Source organism: Artemia sp. Qi Xiang Cuo, chromosome 2, assembly GCF_049724085.1.
Source record: "Artemia sp. Qi Xiang Cuo chromosome 2, ASM4972408v1, whole genome shotgun sequence".
Classification (NCBI taxonomy): domain Eukaryota; kingdom Metazoa; phylum Arthropoda; class Branchiopoda; order Anostraca; family Artemiidae; genus Artemia; species Artemia sp. Qi Xiang Cuo.
This window is the reverse complement of record NC_142795.1, coordinates 33974156-33990118: the sequence shown is the minus strand read 5'-3', so window position 1 is coordinate 33990118 and position 15963 is coordinate 33974156. Positions and strand designations below refer to the sequence as shown.

Below are 15963 nucleotides of genomic sequence, written 5' to 3'. Positions count from 1 at the left end.
ATTCATCATGTTCTCTCTTGATAGTGTAGCTGTTTTCTTCTCCTAGTTCGTAACCAGTAGAATAATCATTAATCCATTTTGAGTCATACACAGTTTTTACTGTGGTGTCACCTAAAGGCTCAATATGCGTTTGGACATTGTTATTGTCGGGTTCATTGACTGTATATGTTGGTATACGATCAGTGGTACTAATAATGTTCTCATGTGCTATGTTTTCGCCGATTCGTCTTTACATTCTTTGGTGATATTATCTGCAAATGCCCTTTTTATTTTGCTCTTGATTTCACCGTCTTTTACCACATTATTTTTACATTGTTTGCAGTTTTGAAACATAGACAAGATATGTATTATGACATTGGCGCCGCAGTAGGCCTTACTTTTTCCTTTGCTTTCATTTGAATGCTAATACCAGCAATATAGCAATAAGATCTCTCAAAAAATAAAAAAAAATCTAAGGAGCCAACAGTTCTTAGTCAAAGGGGGGGGAGTTGGGGGCCCCTTGGATGTGGGACACGGATTACCAGAAGTTTTCTCTGCGAAAAAAAATGTTGATATAAGTGTTCATTCTCATGAATATCATGATACAAGCATTTACAAAATGCCTGTGTTACTATATGGTGTCAAGTAAAGTTCAATGCTATATCATAAATTTACTAGTCCAATTTGAAATCAAATAAAATGGTTTACTTAAGTGGTCATTCCTCTGATTACGCCAATTCTATTCCTGTTATGCAGTGAAGGTTGAATATATGTTAATAATCTCCTGACAGGAATATGTAATGTTCTAATGGAAATTATGTATCTCTTGTTATATGCTACTGAGGAAGGTGAATGACCGGATCTAGTTAATAGGTAAACCGGTTATTCAAATTATTTTCTAATAGGGTCATGCATTGATGTTTTCACGGGCCCTGTTATAGCATCTCTACTAACCAGCCCCCCTCCCGCCAATTATTTTCCTAAACACATCCAATGAAAATTTTTATATTGCCATTTCATTCAAAATAGTTGATCGATCCAGTAATTAGGTTTTTGAGTGTGACAGTAGTATTCCCTTAATTGCTTTCGGAAGCTTCATAGCAGGATTCTTATGACGCCCAGAATTCTGGAAGCTCCGTAGGAAGGCTTCTGGAAGACTTATAGCCAGGATTCTGCAGCATCCAGGATTCCCGTGACGCCATGAAAGACACGCTCCTAGATTCTGAAAACATGCACTGTTTAAAACGGTCAGGTGTTACGTCAATCTTTACATTCGGTTGCTATGTAATAGAGGATGACTCAATCTTGCGTAGCCTTGCTTCAGTATTAGGTCTGAAGGGCTCCTTCCCTCCATGATTCTGCTTAAAAACCAATATTAGCCTAATAGTTCCCGATATATCAGGGGGCCATTTTCGTCTCGAATCTCGGTCATTTTCCAGATGGGCAAGTATTGATTTCTACCCGTCAAAGAAATGTTGAAAATCTATTTACCCTTGCCAATTCTAGAAGAAACTGCTGGTAGTTTTGGGAAGCATACAGACAGGTGTCTAATGTAAACAGAATTCATTCGCCATATTGTTTTCTATCGGAATTCCTGAAAAACATCTGTTTTCTGATATGGGAACCATGCAATTCTTTTGTCTGCAATGGAATATCAAATTAGTCAATATAAAATAAATTTCCATAAGTGTTTTGTTGGATTTTGAACACAACAGACCTTTCTAAAAAGCGGATATGTCTCAATACCAGGAAGTAAGTCTCTTTTTCTATTGGAACTTTCCCCATCTCCAATTTTCTTATAGTTTTTGCTTACTGGAAGCAAGCCGGTAAATCCCTTAAGCCTCTTTTTCTATACCGACCCCCCCCCCCATTAAGATGAGCATATTAATTTTTTGGCTAGTGTGATTCACTATGTGAAATTAACAATTAAAACTCTCTTCCTCCATCCCCCACCACTAATAAATTTATCTAGCTTTAATCGTGTCAAATATATGCTTTAACATCAAAATACATGTCACCTATTTTAAAATGCTTTTCTTATTATAACAGCTTGCTAGAGGATTAACATTCGTCATGTATTTAAGGGAATGAACCTCAATTATCGTAAAATGTTAAAACCATCGATAAACCGATATATCATTAAATGAATATGGAAAAAGGTTCTTCTTCTGTATTGACTGATAAAGGGTTTCGCACCTGCCATTGTATGGGAAAATTTACGGCTTTAGTAAAAATGATGTAAAAAGTGCGTTATTTATGTGTTTAATATGTAGGAGGTGGGGGGATTTTTCTAAATGGTAAATACAAATGCTAAAACAGAAACACTATGCGACACCCCCTCCTCCCTAATAAGGTTTTATATAAGCCTAGGTTAAAGACTAAAAGTCTAGCGAATGTCTGATTTTTTCCTCTAGAGTGTCCAGTTTATTTTATACATTTTCAAAAAGTTGCTTCTTGTAGTACCCTAACTCTCCGAAAATTCAAGTTTGGTACTTTTTGATATACTAAAAAGGGCTTAGGTTGGGGGAAACGGGATGGATCTACTATGCAGCGTACGGTCTGGGTGGGTATTTTGAGGTTTGTACAAGCCTATTTTATAACTATTTAAATAAATAAGTGCGAAGCCTTGTATTCTCAATTGATTATTACCTTGCGATCTGGATCTTGCGATTTTGGCCTGGAATTGAAGCACTTTTAGCCTCAGACGGCTGAATAAGCCTAAGATTTTTAAAGAATTTCTTTTAAACTTAAAAGACCTGCATATAAAGTTGAGCAGGAGAGGGGGGAGGGTTCGGACGATGATAAAGAAGGGGAAGGGGGTGGTTAAATTTTTCCTTTAAACACTTTTGTATAAAAACTTATAACTATATCATAGACAGCGCGCTAGCGCTGCCTAAGTAAAGAACGATGTGGGCACAATGTGTTTTTTTCTTCAACCGGGTACTTCGTATCGAAGGAGTTGTTGTAGAAACCTCGAAAAGGGCTTATTCGATTGGAAATTGAAGTGGCTAGTGCACTTTTAAGCAGTCGAAAGTGATTGGAGGGCAACTAGCTCCCCCCACGCCCATCATTCCCCCAAACACATCCAATCAAAATTTTAAGATAACCATCGGAGAAAGGGTTTTAAGTTATGCCTTGAGGGCATATAAGAACGATGTTGGCACATTGGACTATGTATTATTTTTTTCCTTTAGAGAAGGACACTTCATATGGAAGGGGTCGTCGTAGAAACTTAAAAGGGGGCTCATTCGATTGGAAATTGAGAGTTCAAGTGCCCTTTTCAGTAGTCGAAAGTGATTGGAGGGCAATTAGCCCCCCACGCCCATCATTCCCCCAAACACATTAAATCAAAATTTTGAGATAGCCATTTTGTTCAGCGTAGTTGGTTTCAGATGGAAAATATGTTTTTGAGGAGGACATTCCCCCACAACCCTCAGGGCAAGGGTTTTAAGTTATGCCGTGGTGCCATGTAAGGTTTTTATAGAAGGCGTTGTAGTAGAAACTTCAAAAAAGGCTCATTTGATTGGAAATTCAAAGGGCTAGTGCCCTTTTTAATAGTCGAAAGTGATTGGAGGGAAACAAGCCCCCCCACGCCCATCATTTCCCCAAAACATCCAATCAAAATTTTGAGATAGCTATTTTGTTCAGCGTAGTTGATTTCCAGATAGAAAATATGTTTTTGAGGATTTCACTCCCCCAAAACCCCCGGGGCAAGGGTTTTAATTTATGCCCTGAGCACATATAAGAACGATGTTTGCACAGTGTACTATTTATTGTTTTTTTCCTTAAGAGCTGGGCACTTCATATGGAAGGGGTCGTCGTAGAAACTTCAAAAGGGGCTCATTCGATTGGAAATTGAGAGTTCGAGTGCCCTTTTTAACGATGTGGGCACATGTTTTTTTTTCTTGAGCCGGGCACTTCGCATCGAAGGATTGTCTTAGAAACTTCGAAAAGGGCTCATTCGATTGGAAATTGGAGTGGCTAGTGCCCTTTTTAATAGTCGAAAGTGATTGGAGGGCAACTAATACCCCCCCCCCCCCACGCCCATCATTCCCCTTAACAAATCCAAACGAAATTTTGAGATAACCACTTTGTTCAGTGTAGTTGATTTCCAAATAAAAAATATGTTTTTGAGGAGGATACTCTCCTACAACCCTCGGGGCAAGGGTTTTATGTTATGCCCTGAGGGCATATAAGAACGATGTTGGCGCAATGTATGATTTATTATTGATTTCCTTTAGAGCTGGGCACTTCATATGGAAGGGGTCGCCGTAGAAACTTCAAAAGGGGCTCATTCGAATGAAAATTGAGATTTCGAGTGCCCGTTTTAACGATGTGGGCACATGTGTTTTTGTTCTTAAGCCGGGCACTTCGTATCGAAGTAATGCTCGTAGAAACTTCGAAAAGGGTTCATTCGATTGGAAAGGGGATTGGATAGTGCCCTTTTTAATAGTCGAAAGTGATTGGACGGACACTAGCTCCCCCTCCACGCCCATCATTCCCAAAAATACTTCCAATCGAAATTTCGAGATATCCATTTTGTTCAGCGCAGTTGATTTTCAGATGGAAAATATGTTTTTGAGGAGGAATTTCCCCCACAACCCTCAGAGCAAGAGTTTTAAGTTAAGCCCTGAGAGCATATAAGAACGATGTTGGCAAAATGTACAATGTATTATTTTTTTTCCTTTAAAGCAGGGCACTTCATATGGAAGGGGTCGTCGTAGAAACTTCAAAAGTGGCTCATTCGATTGGAAATTGAGAGTTCGAGTGCCCTTTTTAATGGTTAAAAATGATTGGAGGGTATTTAGCCCCTCCCCCACATACCCATCATTCCCCAAACATATACAATCAAAATTTTGAGACAGCCATTTTTTTCGGCGTAGTTGGTTTCCAGATAGAAAATATATTTTTGAGGAGGATAATCCCCCACAACCCCACGGCAAGGGTTTTAAGTTATGCCCTGGGGGCATATAAGGTTTTTATAGAAGGCGTTGTTGTAGAAACTTCATAAAAGACTCATTCGATTGGAAATTCAAATGGCTAGTGCCCTTTTTAATAGTCGAAAGTGATTGGAGGGAAACTAGCCCCCCCCCACGCCCTTAATTCCCCCAAACACATCCAATCAAAATTTTGAGATAGCCATTTTGTTCAGCGTAGTTGATTTCCAGATAGAAAATTTGTTTATGAGGAGGACACTCTCCCACAACCCCTGGGGCAAGGGTTTTAAGTTTTGCCCTGAGGTCATATAAGAACGATGTTGGCACAATGTACTATTGATTATTTTTTTCCTTTAGAGCTGGGCAATTCATATGGAAGTGGTCGTCGTAGAAACTTCAAAAGGGGCTCATTCGCTTGGAAATTGAGATTTCGAGTGCCCTTTTTAACGATGTGGGCACATGTGTTTTTTTCTTTAGCCGGGTACTTCGTATCGAAAGTATCATCGTAGAAACTTCGAAAAAGGCTCATTCTATTGGAAATTGGAGTTGCTAGTGCCCTTTTTAATAGTCGAAAGTGATTGGAGAGCAACTAGACCCCCACGCCCGTCATTCCCTCAAACACTCCAATCAAAATTTTGAGATAGTATTTTGTTCAGCGTAGTTGATTTCTACATAAAAAATATGTTTTTGAGGAGGACACTCACCCACAACCCTCAGGGCAAGGGTTTTAAGTTATGCCCTGGGGGCATATAAGGTTTATACAGAAGGCATTGTCGTAGAAACTTCAAAACAGGCTCATTCGATTGGAAATTCCAAGGGCTAGTACCCATTTTAATATTCGAAAGTGATTGGAGGGCAACTAGCCCCCCCCCCCACGCTCATCATTCCCCCTAAACACATCCAATCAAAATTTTGAGATAGCCATTTTGTTCAGCGTAGTTGATTTCAAGATAGACAATATGTTTTTCAGGAGGAAACTCCCCAAAACCCTCAAGGCAAGGGTTTTAAGTTATGCCCTGGGGGCATATAAGGTTTTTATAGAAGGGGTTGTCGTAAAAACTTCAAAAAAGGCTCATTTGATTGGAAATTCAAAGGGCTAGTGCCCTTTTTAATAGTCGAAAGTGATTGGAGGGCAATTAGCTCCCCCCACGCCAATCATTTCCCCAAACACATCCAATCAAAATTTTGAGATAGCCATTTTGTTCAGCGTAGTTGATTTTCAGATAGAAAATATGTTTTTGAAGAGGTCACTCCCCCACAGCCCTCAAGGCAAGGGTTTTAAATTATGCCCTGGGGGCATATAAGGTTTTTAAAGAAGGTGTTATCGTAGAAACATCAAAAAAAGCTCACTCGATTGGAAATTCAAAGGGCTAGTGCCCTTTTTAACAGTCGAAAGTGATTGGAGGGCAAATAGCCCCCCCCTTACGCCCATCATTCCCCCCAAAAAATCCAAATAAAAATTTTGAGAAAGCCATTTTGTTCAGCGTAGTTGATTTCCAGATAGAAAATATACTTTTGAGGAGGACAGTCCCCCACAACCCTCCAGGCAAGGATTATAAGTTATGCCCTGGGGGCATATAAGGTTTTTATTGAAATCTTTGTCATAGAAACTTGAAAAACGGCTCATTCGATTGGAAATTCAAAGGGACAGTGCCCTTTTTAATAGTTGAAAGTGATTTGAGGGCAACTAACCCCCTCTCACGCCCATCTTTTCCCCTAACACATCCAATCAAAATTTTTAGATAGCCATTTTATTCAACGTAGTTGAAAGTTTTGGAAGTTAGGTTTTTAAGGATGACAACCCCTCCCCCCACAGCCCTCAGGGCAAGGGTTGTTAGTTGTGCCCTGGGGCATATAAGGTTTTCATTGAAAGCCTTGTCGTAGAAATTTCAAAAGGGCTCATTCTATTGGAAATTGAAAGGGCTAGTGCCTTTTTTAATAGTTGAATGTGATTGGATAGCGACTAACGCCCCTCTCACGTTCACCATTTTCCAAAACATATCCAATCAAAATTTTTAGAAATCCATTTTGTTCAACATAGTTGAACCTTCTGGAAGTTAGGTCTTTTACTATGACAACCCCCCTCAGAGCTCTCAGTGCAAGGGTTTTAGCTTATGCCCTGGGGGCATATAAGGTTTTTATAGAAAGTTGTTGTATAAATCATAGGCATCACGATGGCGCTGCCTAAATAAAGAACGGGGACACTCGAGAACGAGACAAAAAACGGGGACTAAGTAAAGAGGAGACACTCCCTCACAACCCTCAGGGTAAGGGTTTTAATATTTGCCCTGGGGGCATATAAGAACGATGTTGGCACAATGTATTATTTATTAATTTTTTCTTTTAGAGCAGGGCAGTTCGTATCGAACAAGATGTCATAGAACCTTTTAAAAGCACTCATTCAATTGGAAATTGGAGTGGTTTGTGCCTTTTTTAATAGTCGAAAGTGATTGGAACGCGACTAACACCCCTCTCACGCCCACCATATCCCCAAACACATCCAATCAAAATTTTGAGATAGCCATGTTGTTTAACGCAGTTGAAAGTTCTGGAAATTCGGTCTTAGAGGATGACAACCACCCTAACAGACCGTGAAATAAGGATTTTAATATAGACCCCAGAGGTATATAAGGGGCTTATAGAAAGCGTTGTCTTTTCCAAAAGGGCTTATTTGATTGGAAATCGAAAGGCTCAAGCCCTTTTTGAATGGTCAAAGGGCAGTGAAAAACTTAAATGTTTTATAGTAAAGATCGAAGTGGGTATAATGTATTATTTTTTGTTGTTGTTGTTGTTTAGACCAGGGCACTTCGTATCGAAAGAGTTGTCGTGGGAACTTCGAAAAGGGCTCATTCGATTGAAAATAGAAAGGGATGAGGGCCTTTTAAATATTCGAAATGGATTTGAGGGCAACTAATCCCTCTTCCACTCCCACCCTCCCAAGCCCACCCTCCCACGCCAACCTTCCCATTTCTGCTCTTAAAATCTAATCAAATCATAATAGCGTAAGTGTATCCAAGCTATCAAAGAAAGTAAGCTGATTTTTTTGCGAATGGTATCAAGTTTTCCATTTCAGGTCAACTAGAGGAGGTATGAAACTAAATTATACAGTACTATTTGTGTCCAGATTTTTAAAACGGTGTATGTTCTTAAAATTTGCTGAAAATTTTTCTCAAGCATACAAATAGCAGGCCAAACTATATAGTTTTTAAAGACGAAAAGATTTAAAGTATTATTTTTTTCCCTGAAAAGACTATGTCGACATAAAAACGAACATAAATTAATTTAAAAAACTTTTTTCACAAAAAAAGTTTTTCAAAGAAAAGTAAAGAACTACAAATGAATGTTCATTGTCAGTTTAATATACATATACTGATATTTAGCAATCAAAATTTTAATATTATTTGATTTATTAAAGTTATAAAAGTAAAAACATTTATATTTTCTCACTGAAGTGCAAATTTTGTTCTGGCCTTGGGAAGGCATAGGGGTTTTGCGCCCAGTTTATGTTAATTTCTGCTCGTTTTGAGTTTGACTCGGTTAATTATTGTAATTTCTGTTCGTCTTGGGTTTCATTTATTTATCGATGCTGATTTGTGGTAGTTTCAGGCCTGGTATATTATTTGATTTTATTTTTGCTAATTTTTTGTTTAATAGAGTTCTTTACTTTTCTTTGAAAAACTTATTTTGTGGAAAAAATCTTTTAAATTAATTATAGTAAAACGTGGTCTATGATAGTCACTGCTCCAAATTGTTCTGCCTGACTAAGGTTAAGAAAGTTTAAATTTCTCTTCGAGCAAAGGAGTTGCGCATCAAATTTTCAATCCGGCCGATTTTTCCTTAGTATGGGACCCTCTGTTAAGACGGGTAGGGTTATTTCATTAGATGTATTTTTTTGTGAGAAACAAAAATTTTGTTTCTTTTTTTAGGAATTTCCAGAGCTCCCCCTCCATCAAAGAAGGCAAGAGGGCACGAAGTGACCCCAGAAAGGGTATCAAGGCCATCGGACATACGGTATGCCGGCCCTACCAGGGCCCCCATCATGCCATACCCGGCCCTTATAGACAGGCCCTAGGTCAACCCTTGGCTCCCTATCAAGCGACGCCTGCCCTTCCAGGCAGGCCCTAAGCCAACCATTGACCCCTCATCTTGCGATGCCTGCCCATTCCAGGCAGATCCTAGGCAAACCTCTGGCTCAACGTCAAGTGATACCTGCACCCTTGGCTCCCCGTCAAGCTGTTGGCTCCTCAGCACAATGTGAAGATGTAAGGCTTGAGGTTTTTGTAACTAATTTTTAATTTTTGTGTCTTACTCTTGGAGGCCTCACTATGGGGAAAGCGCCCTTGCTAAGAGAAAGAATGAGCTAAATAAGGGATTCTTTTCTGGCTAATAAAGGCTTTTGAGAGTCTTATTTGTTAGTTCTGAAGGCTTTGAGGAGCCATTGCTCCTCAGATTAACAGTTTTATCAATAGTTATGAGAAGCTAAAACGTGTTGAGAGAAGAGGTTAGAATATTGAAGTTATATGCTATTGCATCCCCTTAGTTTGGCACCTCAAAAGAAATAGCTAATACTAGTGTTTTAATGTTTCCGTTAAGAAGGTCATCACGTGCCCCCTGGGGAGGGGGGGGGGAGGGAATAGAAGATCCTTTTCAGGAGATAACTAAGACCTCGCGTCAAAAATTTTTCAGGGTAACTATAACGGTCTCTTTTTCATAGCTAAAAATCATAAATACTTCAAAGCGAATAATATTTTATATTCTTTTTTTCAGCTCGCCAATGATTTCGAAATTTTAATAGACAACAAGCTCACTGAACTCTTTGTAGCAGTACCATCTAACGAGACTACCTACGAAGTACCGGTTTCGATTGAGGACATAATCTCAAAATGGCCAGACACAATCTGACCCTCGGTAATGTGGTAACCATCTAATAAAGAAGAAATGATTAATATGAAATAAAACATTTATAACGCAAAAAATACAAGATGCAAAGTTTGAAATACTACTTGTTATTAATATAAAGTAAACATCCTGGGATATGTAGGCTTGAAAGGAAATTTCTAAATAACCACTTTGCTAGCTAAATATGTAAATTAGCCGGATTGATGTGGTTGAGATTTGATATATAAACTGAGATTTTTTAGACCGAGGACACACTAAAATAATTGCCGGGGTAATCTCTGTCTGTATTATGTTTGAAATACCTTGAAATATTGTTGGAATATTCTAAGTGCTCAAGTATTTTATTTTATCGTAGATTGCTTGTAATTGTTGATTATCTGGGACCAAAAGTCCCCATGGCATACATATATCTAGACGGTGTAATTTGCCGGCATAAATAAAAGTATTACATTATGACCAACCTCTCTACAACCTTATTTAAGCTTCTCGAGTAGTTTCCAGTCGGAACGCTCAAGGTAATTAGTAGGACCAAATTCTAGGGACACTATAACAAAGTTTACTCACCTTAGGACCGTAATTGTATCACCTACAATGGGTGTAATAAGGTACCAACCAAAAACTACGTTATAAGAGCTGGTGACAGCTGGTGGGAAACAATGACCTTACTTTACTACAGCTGATGTAAGCTGTTGGGCAACTATATACTTACTTTACTACAGTAAGACTATTTAAAACATTATAATCGTATTTACTTGCTAATTTTCAACTCTTAAATTCTTAACTTCTAGTGAGCGGTCTGGGGATCCGAAGGGGGGTATATCTATGGACCCTTCAAGGTACATACTCATAATACATCCAAAGGAAAGCTGTTTTAGGCCCATTAAATTTGTAGCCAGTATTGTGGGATACATGAGTTCGAAAGGTGGTCCATGTTTGGATCCTCAAAGATATATACTCATAATACATCCAAACGAAAGTCGTTTAAGGTCCATTACATTTATAGCCAGTAGTTTGGAGTCTATGAGTCCGAAGGGTGACATTGCCCGTCAGTGGCTATTACGAACTAGTGATTTCCTTCAAGCTCTGAACGGTCACTCTTAACTATTCTCTTCCATTTTCACAGGATGAAGTGCTCTAGTGAGTTAATATTCTCTTATTAATTTTTTAGGTTCACATATCAACACCAGGATCCTCCAACAGTAATCTGCTAACATTGGAAAGTGAATTTGAGGGGGGTTTAAGTGCGATGGTGAGTCCACTAAATATAGAGTGCTTGGGTTAACCCAACCCTCAAAGCGATATAGGGGAACAAACTGGTGCTGGCTCACCCCCTGTTCTACTTAGCTTATACCGCTTTGCATAATATGTATGTTTTTAGGGCTGAGTTTGGAGACCCCTCCAACACCTTACAAGTGGTAGTATCCAAACGGATCCAATTGACATTGTAAACTCCTATGTCAGGAAGATTTGGACACTTCTTGAAAACCACATTCGTGAGGCGGGAGTTTGAGACAGCATTAAAGCATCCATCACACTTAAAATATTTTTTTTTAATGAAAGGACAGATGACTTGTACACGTATTACCTGCAAACAACGATGCAGACATTCCACCCTGACTTACAAAGCTTTGAGGATATTTTTTTCAGATTGGGTGGAAAATATTTTTTAAGGATGGTGGGTTTTAATGAAAATGGGAGTGGGTTGGTTGTTCTATTTATTGAAAAATTAGAATATAACATTACAAAATTTAAAAAGGAATTTGTTTTAAGAAGCGGGAGGGATAAAGCGGGGCACAAAATATAATGTAGATTTGAGAGCTTGTAAGGGTGTACAACGCTTTTGTTTCAACACAGGGTTTCAGTGTTTCAAACATGAAGACCTTGTCGTGGGGCATAAACCCAGGTCAATTGCTGCCACTAAGACATACTTGGACGGTTTGGCAGTTAATGGGGGTGAGGAAGGGACAGAGTTTCCTAAAGTAGATTTTAATAGCTTAAAGGGGCATTATTCTGTAAAACTTAAGTGGATTGACATTTCTGAGAGGGAAATGAGAATTTTAAGATGGGGTTACAGTGTTACCGTACGACACAGAATATGAAGAGGGGGAACTTGATGATAAAAAAGGTGTTTTATATTCCGTACGTGCTCCGTCTATTGAGTCAGTGAAACACCGGATATGGCTCCTTTACGAGCTTGCCAAAGAACGTGATTCAGTTGGACATATCTTTCCAGCTCTCGATTTTAAAAGGGTTTAAAGGTGAGGGTTAAAAGGGGCGTGGGGTACCTGCAATTACTGTCCAATGGGTCTTTCATGATTCCGTGGTGAATTAAAATTGAAAAATAATTTGAGACACTGCAAGCGTCATGGGTACCAATTCGTGGAGACAGTTTCAGGGGGAAGATTACAACTTGCATGTCAAAAATTTTCAGAACACGCTCTTGCAGAGCGACAAGGTGGCATTAGCCATAGAAGCCAAACTCATGGAGATGTGCGATCCATCAAATTTGAGTCGTGTAAAAGAACAGGAAGCCATTGCGGTCTCTTATGCCCATGCACGAAGAGACTCAAGTAATACCATGCAATTCGTAGATGAAGTTGAGACATTGGATGGGGAAGATTGTATGGGAGCAGCTATGGTTTCAGGTACTGAAATAGCTAATAGGTCAATTTCGATTCCACGCAAGACCCATTATCCAATAAATCTATCACCAGAACCCAAGTTGAATATTAAAAATAAAGATATGTGTTGGGTTTGCATGGAACTAATTGTTGAGGCTAGTGGGGATGCGAAAGTCTGCGATCATGATCATTTAGGGGATCCTATCCAATCGGGAGAGAGTAACTTTCGGGGGTCGCGTATTAATCGTGTAAGGTAGATATTAAGCAGAATTACTTTCTACCAGTTAACAATGATTTGAAATTCATATCATCAGCGTTTGCACGTTTACATGAAGGTAAAGTTGTAGATTGCGCATGAGTAGATGGTTCTTTTTCATATGACATCATACCTAAATCAGCTGAGAAGTTGCTAGTCTTAGAATTCAAATGGAAAACAATTGAAGATAATGAAACGTACTTGCATAAAATCCGTTTTTTAGATTCTTATAGCTACTTTCCCCACTTCCTCAGTCAACTCATTCAAGTTTAAAAAATGATGAATTTAATAGCTTGCCCCTCCTCAAACAGTGCTATCAAGATGATGAAATTTATGATTTATTAAAGTGTAAGGGCATATATCCGTACGAGTATTGCAACTCCGCCTCGAGGCTACGAGAGATAAAACTAGTGTCCATCGAAGAGTTTTATTATTCACTTAAGATCATCAATGTACCCCTGCGGATTATGAATTTGCTAAGAGGGTTTGGGATAAGGGCGGAAGGTGTAAAAATGAGGAGGATTATTGTAAAATGTGCCTCGAAAGTGTTGCATTGAAGTTGTTGGATATTGTCTGTAAAAACACGGACAAAATTTACGAGGAATTTGGGTTTGATTTAGGGTATTATTTTTCAATTCCTCATCTGTTGATGGATTTAAGTCTAAAACTTAGTGATGATAAAATAGTTCTGATCGCTGACATGGATCGTCACTTATTTGTTGAGAGATCAATGCGTGGAGAGTATTTTTCCAAAGGGATCGTATCCTTGAAACTGACCCAACTAGACAATGCACCGAAGAAAAGTCGAGTGTTGTTTTCTTGGATGTGAACTCTCTTTATCCCTCGTCAATGACTCAGTGTTTTTGCTGTGGGAATTACCAGTCGCTGGACGATTCTTCTGCTTCAAATTTCCTCAGCATTTACACCGTCGGGGAGAATGGACTGCATGGATAGTTATTCCGAATTGATAGTGAAATGCCTTTGGAACTTCATGACTAGGTAAAGGACTTTGTTTTCCCGTCCATAAATAGACAGGTGCCTAGGGACTTTTTGAGTCCCTATAAATTATCTTCGGTAGAGGATAGGGGTATGCACTTGACACCTTCAAAACAGAAGCTTATTGCCGACCCTCATCCCAAAAGGAATTTTGTTGTACATCAAGTTCTTTTGCGGTGGATGCTGGCCAATGGTTGCAATATCACAAAGATTCGTAGAGCCGTCCAATTCGATAAAAAAAAAACTTACATGAAGCCTTTTGTTGACACCTTTGTCAAGGAACGATCTGAAGCATAAACAAGGGTCGAAAGAAAGATCTTTAAACTTATTTTAGATTCGGCCTTTTGTAAGATGTGCGAGAATGTGCGCAATATGAGTCATTGTGACGTCTTGACCGACGCAAAAGAATGTGCTAAAATCATTGCAGATTAGAACTTCCCATCGTTCACGATTATAGATTCCAATATGGTGCTTTTACATAAAAAGAAAAGAAACGTTAAATTAAATAAAAATATTGCCGTTGGCGGTGTTATACTAGAAATCTAAAAGTAAATCATGTTGGAGTTTTTTTGCAATGTGTGTATTCTCCAATGGCCGGGGATGGGCAATTTCAAGTATATTATAAAAACAGTGATTCAATCCTGTCGAAAGTTCCAACAGAGAATCTGTTGTATGATTTGGAAAATGGTAAACATATTAGCTCCCGAATGGATTTTACCAACTGGGATGAGTCCGTTTATTCGGAGCTAGTGAAGTGCCAGGTCCCAAATCAGTTATTAAATTTAAAATCCGAGACGGGGAGCGACTTGGTATCCAAAGGTGTCTTTCCTGGTCCGAAGTTTTACTGCGTGGAAACGCACAATGAGGTTACCAACCAAGTCTGCAAGGGACTGCCTTCACACTATGTAAAAGAAAATTTCAATATGAGTGTTCATAAGAACTGTTTAGGAAATAATTTAGTTCCAAGAGCAAAGGTCATGGCTCTTCGCTCTTTAAAATATGAAAACCATGAGTGAGAAAAATGCCATGTCCACCATTTCGGACAAAGTCTATGTACATGCGGGCAGTGTGAGGGTACTACCACACGGTCACTATCTTAGTTTAAATCGAGTTGATTGTATAGATTATAGAAAAACTAGGTCTATACAAAGCCCTACAGTTGGCGGGAAGGGGGCTGCTTTTTCTGTCAGTTTCCAGCTCAGCAGTGCGAATTTTCTTGTGTTTTAAATTGTCATGTTTTTCTAGTCTATTTTACATGTTTTTATCATTTTTTTGTGCAAAACGGTATTTTAATGTGCTTTGTCTTTTTTTACTACCATCCTGCCTTGCGCACCTTCTGGCCGCTGTTCTGGCCACCGCGTCTTTCGGAGGAGTCCAGTCACGTCTGGCCCTCTGAGTATAACTCATTTTCTAAGTGCCTTATAAATGCCTATTGTAGCGCTCAAGTGGCTTTAAATGTTTTAGAGTGTCTGTAAATATACTAAAAAAAATGTAGTGAATACATTTTTATTATAGAAAATGTCTATTTTAATGTTCAAGTGTTTATTTTTAAGTTTCTATTTTAAAAATTTGTACTGAATATATTTCTATTTAAGAAAATGTACATTCTATTGTTGACTATTCATTGAACAGATTGAGGTTAGTTTTGGTTAGTTGTATTTCGACATTGGTGGAGTATTTGTCAATTTAAAAAATCCTTTAGATCTTTTTTTGCAGACCATCCATGTCTGGCAAAACAACAGAATTAACGACAATATTTCAAAATCGTGATAAAATGTTCTTAGAGAATCCGAAAAATATATATTATTGCTATAGTGTATAACAAGAGTCCTATTACAAAATAAAGAGTATTGCAAAATAAATAAATTTAATACGAGGACTTGAGGTGTTTAGTCATATTGCGCCAAACTCGTGGATTATTATTGATGATTTAGCTGAATCTATTGAAGAATGGTCTCGGGAAATACTACAATTACTCACAGCCCAGTCACATCACGAAAAAATTTCCGTAACTGTTGTTTTCCATAATCGTTTTATCAGAGTAAATTAGAACACTTGCATTAAATTGTACTTACTATTTCATATACAGGGTTGCTCGCGATTCAAGTTCTCCTATATTCTAAAGAAACACATCTACCCTGGCGAAGCAAAATTTTTATTCTCGGCGTACAATAAAGCTACTAAGAAACTGTATGGGTATATTTTATGGAATCTTAATCAAAACCAGCCCGAAGAGTTACATGTAGTCACTGATATTTTTAATAATGAAATTACC

General features: G+C 38.5%; 1 protein-coding gene across 1 annotated transcript in view; it reads left to right on the top strand.

The window, feature by feature from the left end:
- LOC148955166 (protein O-mannosyl-transferase tmtc2-like) overlaps nt 1-9041 on the top strand; it is a 191029-nt gene extending 181988 nt beyond the window's left edge. The window contains exon 6 of the mRNA XM_089106369.1: nt 8843-9041. Coding sequence (XP_088962495.1) covers nt 8843-9041 — 199 coding nt within the window. The remainder of the gene's footprint in view (nt 1-8842) is intronic.
- Nucleotides 9042-15963: the final 6922 nt, after the last annotated feature.